The sequence below is a fragment of the Aplysia californica genome, unplaced genomic scaffold (genome assembly GCF_000002075.1).
Source record: "Aplysia californica isolate F4 #8 unplaced genomic scaffold, AplCal3.0 scaffold01152, whole genome shotgun sequence".
Lineage (NCBI taxonomy): Eukaryota > Metazoa > Mollusca > Gastropoda > Aplysiida > Aplysiidae > Aplysia > Aplysia californica.
The window spans coordinates 105,682-111,938 of NW_004798422.1; the positions used below are offsets into that span (position 1 = coordinate 105,682).

Here is a 6,257-nt window from a genome sequence, read left to right on the forward strand (position 1 = left end):
TAGATCTTTCCTACCAGAAGATCAGGGGTGTGGCAGAAAGACAGCAGTAAGGAGGAGCCAAGGAGTAGCAGTAGAAAGGCTGCAGAAAGAGTCAGGAGCCCAGAGTACATATCTGCCGCTGCATGATCTTACAATATGCTTTGTACATCCTTGTAATGTGTAGTCGGAGAATGAAAACGCTCAGACTGCTCTGAAAAAAAGTTCTTGTAAATGTCCTTGCCTGCATAAAAAACATGGAGTTCAGTTCAAACTTTCTGTCATTCTCTTCAGTTTTTTGTTTTTTTAAACATCACTTTGAACCCCATGAGGAATTTCCTTGTACAACTGCAAGTACAATATATACTTTCAATACTTTCATATAATGATCCAACAGCTCATAATACACAGTATCACTTCAATGTAGACAACTTCATAAACTTGCCATGGCTGGTTGCACCACTGTATAGGGTCCTGTTCTTGAGTCAATGTTATCGTATATCTTGTTCAAGTTCAAGGTCATACTCCAGTGACCATCCACCTAAATGCCTTGTCCCAAAAAAATCTTCTTGACTTCATGGTGAGCCAAAGCTGACGCACTACTCAGCCTCTGTGTTTGTGGTTCGCTAAGTGCTTGTTGAAATAATTCGAGTCAAAACAGACCAAGACAATGACTGTAATTTTCAATGTTCCTGAAGAGGAATCATTTGTTCTGAGGGGGAAAAGAGTTTTGAGCAGTAATTTGTTTTTAAAATTTTCAAAAGCACGACCTTTTATAAAAAGTCCATAGGATTCAGTGCTCATGTACATACTTTTTACCAATATCTCATAAGGATCAAAGCAGAGAGGTATTATTTTATTTTTTTATGCCGCGATTTATTTTTCTCGACTGTCTTTTCATCTCACTACATACGCAGCACCATCTTACTCATTTTTTTTCGCTTCTCCGTTAATGGTTCAGGCGGAGGTTTGAACCGAGCCCTCGGAGTGCGCAGGCAAGGAGCCCGACAACCTCTGCACGACCCGTATGAAGATGGCGCTTTGGTGCTGTACAGTCCTCCTGAGCTGTCGGCTCACGACCAGATGAAAACAGACATGTGAGTTCTCCGCGCATTATTCTGTTTGATACTTTATTAACTGTGTGAGTTCTTCGAGCATTGTTCTGTTTGATACTTTATTAACTGTGTGAGTTCTTCGCGCATTGTTCTGTTTGATACTTTGTTAACTGTGTGAGTTCTCCATACGTTGTTCTATCTGATACTTGGTTAACTGATTCAGCCCGCAGATAATTTTCACTCCGGACACAAATAATTTGTGAAAGCTTCGTGACCTCACAGATGGTCTCACAAAAAGTTATATGTATGGGGGGGGTGGGGGGGCGGTAATCACATGTGATTTTCATGGAGAGGTGGCTGCTATAGTGTTTAAGTGGTTAGGCTCTCGGACTCGCAACCGTAAGGTCGTGGGTTCGAATCCTGTCAGGGGCCCGACGTTGTGTCCTTGGGAAAGGCACTTTACACAAATTTTCCTCACTTCACCCAGGTGGGAATGGGTACCCGGCTATAGACAGCGAAAGATCTTGTCAGTTTGTTAGTGTTTGAGCGCTTAATCAGCTGCTTGCACTGTATGCTTCCCGGAAAGCTGAGAATGTTTCAGAGTGTTCTATGGTCTGCTGGGGTAATAATATAGTGTAAAGCGCATAGAGCCTGCTGATGAGCGGGGATATGCGCTATACAAATGCTATCTATTATTATTATTATTATTATTATTGTTATTATTATTATTATTAAGACTGTGTTATAAATCTTGTTATTTTGCTTATGTTAAGAGGTTTTTGAGGAACTGTTCAGTGTTGAGTTGCATTTCTTCTAAAGTGTGGGTTGGAAGGGTCTGGCTTCTTTTCCTTTTTTTCTTTTTTTCTCAATGTTTCATTCTAGGGAGTGGCGTCGGTGGCCTAGTGGTTAGGCTACCGGACTCATAATCGTGAGATTGCGGATTCTAGGGTTCGAGCCTCAGCTCGGTCCAATGTTGTGTCCTTGGGAACGGCACTTTACACGAATTTCCCACTTGACCCAGTCCTTTCGGAGATGGACGTTGAACTAGGAGGTCCCACCTCTTAAATAACCTAATAGTGTTGATAGGGGCGTTAAGTTAAACCTGTACCATTTCACCGAGGTTCTTTTTTCCATCTAGGGAAAAGCTGCCAGTCCACGTTGTTGTGGATCCCATCCTGTCGAAAGTTCTCCGGCCTCATCAGAGAGAGGTAATTCATTGTAATGTCTGTGTTATGTACGGACTTAGCAGAATCATGACTCATCTTTCTTTATGAGTGGGTGGTTGGCGGTTGCTCTGGTGTGGTGTGCTCCTCCTTTCCTGTCAAACGTCTATTGTCCTGATCTCTCCTCCTTTTTTGTGTTTGTTACTCTCTTGTAACACCTCTAATTTTCGGCTCTTATATGACCTTATTGTGTTACAAGTGCCGTAAAACTCTTGCTAAAACTTTTTTTAAAGTTCTTTATGACAACGGTTATGAAAACTTCCTGTTTTGTAGTTTGGTTGTTTTGTTGGGGGTTTTTTCAAACATCTGTCGTCCTGATCTCTCCTCCTTCTTTTTTGTATTTGTTACTTTCTTGTTACAACTTGTAACACCTCTAATCTTCTGGTGCTCATATGACCTTATGCAGTTGCAAGCGCCATAAAACTCTTACTAAAAACAAAAATGAGTTTAATTGATATCTTCAATTACTCTGTAACAAATTGTGTGAGCTGTCCTCTATTTCAAACAAACTCAGCTTCATCTTTCCAGTAAGTCGTGACCCCAGTGCTTTCTTGTCGTATCTCCATTTTTAATAACTGTAATAACAGTGAAAACGGTCTATAACAAAGAGTGAGCTTAAGAAAAAGTCACATTTTCACTGATGAAAAAAATGAAGATAGGACAAGAAAGTACTCTGGTCGCAAAGTGTTGACACGTGCCACTGCTGCTGTGCTCCACAGGGTGTCAAGTTCATGTACGACTGTGTCACCGGCACCCAGATTGAGGACAACTATGGCTGTATCATGGCTGATGAGATGGTGCGTTGTAAGCGGTGCTCATTGGAGGATCAGTTCAGTTCCATGGAGGAAAATCTTGCTAGCCCCGACGACCGAACCGGAGCGAACTGATCTTGCCAATGGGCACCGGGTGTTAGAATTTTGGTTTTGTGTCTTGTTATTTGTGGCAGGACTATGAACTTCTGTTTGAAATCTTTTATAATTGCAGCTGTTTTTCTTATTACTATTCAACTTAAGCGAGTACAGCGACTGGTTTTTGTTGACACTGTTCTGCCACTACAGAATGGCATTTGTGTCGTCTTTGTTTTGTCGTTGACATCACGTTATGGGAGGTCAGTAGGTTTTACACCAGGGATGGAGTTGTCATCTTCGTAGAAGGGATGCCAACAGGTTTGAAGCAGCCTACCTCCCAAATGATCTAAATAATGTCTACTGAGGTGGAAAACTTTCACAATTGTTACTGGGGTAACAACTGAGACCGTCGGTTCAGGAGATCTGACTATAATTGTAAAGTCCCCCTTTTATTTTTGCGCTCACGTGATGTGAATGTGTTTGGAACTTGCCGTTGATGTGTCTGGAGCATGCCATTGATGTGTCTGGAGCATGCCATTGATGTGTCCTACTTCTTTTCTCCCCTCTCTGTTTTGTTTCTGTGTTTCTTTCTTGCTTACTCCCTGCACTAAATGGATGGCTGTTGATGTGTTTGTCTTTATTTCACATAACTGGACTTCACGGAAAGTAAAAAATTAAGAATCCAGTTTGAAAAGGATGACAAAAATGGCCGCTGTGATGTTGCATGCTGTAAGTTTATGTCCCTACTTATTTATAAGGACACAGACACATCTGAAGGCTGCAGTGAGCTGATGTGTGTGGGTGGTTGGCGGGTGCTCTTGTGTGATTTGTTTCTTCTTTCCTATCAAACATCTGTCGTCCTTATCCCCCCCTTCTTCTTTTTTGTGTTTGTTACTCTCTTGTAACACCTCTAATCTTCTGACGCTCATATGACCCTATGCAGTTGCGAGCGCCGTAAAACCTCTACTGAAACTGAAAACTAAAGGCACGTCTGAAAGCTGCTGTCATGTTTGTTTGTTTGTTTGTTTGTTTCCAGGGACTTGGCAAGACTCTACAGTGTGTGACGTTGGTGTGGACCCTCTTGGTAAGTTCCCAAGTTCTGTCTGTCTAGGTTATTGGGGGGGGGGGGGGGGGGGGGGGGTTACTGTATTCATCCATATTTTTATTTTTTCAAATTACTTTTTGACCCTGCTTGTGCACCCCCTCTCCTTCTTTTCCCCAAGCCAATCCCACACCATCTCTCTCTTTCTGTCTTTCTCTCTCTCTCTGTCTGTCTCTCTCTGTCTGTCTTTCTCTCTCTCTGTCTCTCTCTCTGTCTCTCTCTCTCTTTCTCTCTCTCTCTGTCTCTCTCTCTCTCTCTCTCTCTCTCTCTCTCTCTCTCTCTCCCTTCCTTCGCCCACCCCCCCGGTCCTTGCTTCCCTCTTCTTTCTTTCCCTTCCTCTCTCACACACACGCACTCACGCAAACATTCTTGCTGTGTTACTTTTTATCCTCAAGTGAAAAATCCCTCCAATTTTCTCTTTTTCAACACTTTTAAACCCCAGTCATTGCGTTCATCCATTCATTCGTTTGTATGTTTGTTTCTCTTCTGACAGCGCCAGAGCCCCGACTGTTGCCCGACAGTCACCAAGGTCATCATCGTGTGCCCCAGCAGTCTCGTCAAGGTACAGCTGCCGTTCCTGAACTGAGCAGAATGAAGTCAAGAGATCATTTTGAGTTTTGGTGTATCCATAGATGGCTTCTAGGTTCCTTTTGAAGGCAGTTGTTCTTGGGGGGGGGGGGGTTCTCTTATAATGATCATTTAAGAAATTGACTGCTTAGTGTGAGGTATCCATTGATGGCCTCTATGGGTTTTTTTAAGACAGTTGTTTTTTTTAGGGGGTTTTTGTAACTTTTTTTTTAGAATGATAATTTAAGAAATTGACTGCTTAGTGTAAGTTATCCTTTGATGGCTTCTATGTTCCTTTTGAAGACAATTTTTGTTTTTGGTTTCTGTTAGGTTTTTTTGTGATAATGTAAGAAATTGACTGCTTAGTGTAAGCCTCTGCAATAAGCCATTTTGACAAGTGATGTATCACAGGGTGTTAGCCCGAGTGGTCTAAAATTGTAATAGTCCGATTTTGGACTTGTGCATAAACGAAATACAGAAGCATATGTTTGTGTTGTTGATTCAATGCTAAAGTATGCTAATTTTTTTCCTCTTAACTTTAAGATAATGTTATTGATTGGTTTTGCAAGGAGCGTTTAACCGTTACAATTTCACGCTTTTTTTTTTTCTCCAGATAGGAAGAACAGTGTCCGAAAATTAATTTTGAAACAAATTTTCATCCAGTCAAATTTATTTTCATCTTTCTTTCTGTTTCCTACGGCAGAACTGGCACAATGAACTGGCCAAGTGGCTGGGCTCCAGGATACAGGCTCTGGCTGTTGACTCTGGCTCTAAGAGTGAGATAGACAGAAACTTGGGTAAGCATATGTGGAATTTTTTCTCACTGTCTTTGATACATGTGTGTGCGTTTGATGTGTTCCGTCTTGCACACACATCATGTGTGTTCATAGCTGCCAACCAGTGGGTAAAAACGTGTTTAGTATGGAAGTTTGTTTTTGTGTTGGGTAATGCGTGCTGTCTATTCTCCACATTCTCTAGTATTGCTCATCATGAACTTGGCAATAATGGGGGAAAAAAATCTGAGGTATCGTGGTGAAATCAGGCGCTCGTCGAAATAATGAAATCGAAGAAATTGGCTTATTTTTGTGCCAGTTTGAAGATTTTTTTCGAATTTTTGTTTTTTAGCTCAACACTTTGTATTTGTATGTCCTTTCAAAAACACTTATATGTGTGGATTTTATGGAAAAACATTGATTGGAGGTACATAGAATATAGATTTGAAGTTTCCAAGTTCAGATGATACCAATAACTCCGTACGCCCCAAAATTGACGAGCGCCTGATTCCACTGCGTTTTGACACAGATTATGAATTTTCGAGAGCGGACTTGTGATTATTGATAAAAATCAGAGCTGATTAGTCAATCAGAGTTGTGTCTGTAAAGTAAGTTAGAGATCTTGACTTTAAATTCTAGCAATATTTTTGCAGGTGTGCTTTGAAAAGTTTGATTTTAGTACAGTGAATCATAGCACATTTCTCCGTTTCCTC

The 6,257-nt window shown here is 41.3% G+C and overlaps 1 protein-coding gene across 1 annotated transcript in view; it reads left to right on the forward strand.

Moving 5' to 3' along the window:
* LOC101859833 (DNA repair and recombination protein RAD54-like) overlaps window positions 1-6,257 on the forward strand; it is a gene marked incomplete in the record, with an annotated part of 25,965 nt that overhangs the window by 6,540 nt on the left and 13,168 nt on the right. The window contains 6 exon segments of the mRNA XM_013090140.2: window positions 938-1,073; window positions 2,170-2,239; window positions 2,974-3,051; window positions 4,139-4,186; window positions 4,698-4,766; window positions 5,475-5,568. Coding sequence (XP_012945594.1) covers window positions 938-1,073; window positions 2,170-2,239; window positions 2,974-3,051; window positions 4,139-4,186; window positions 4,698-4,766; window positions 5,475-5,568 — 495 coding nt within the window.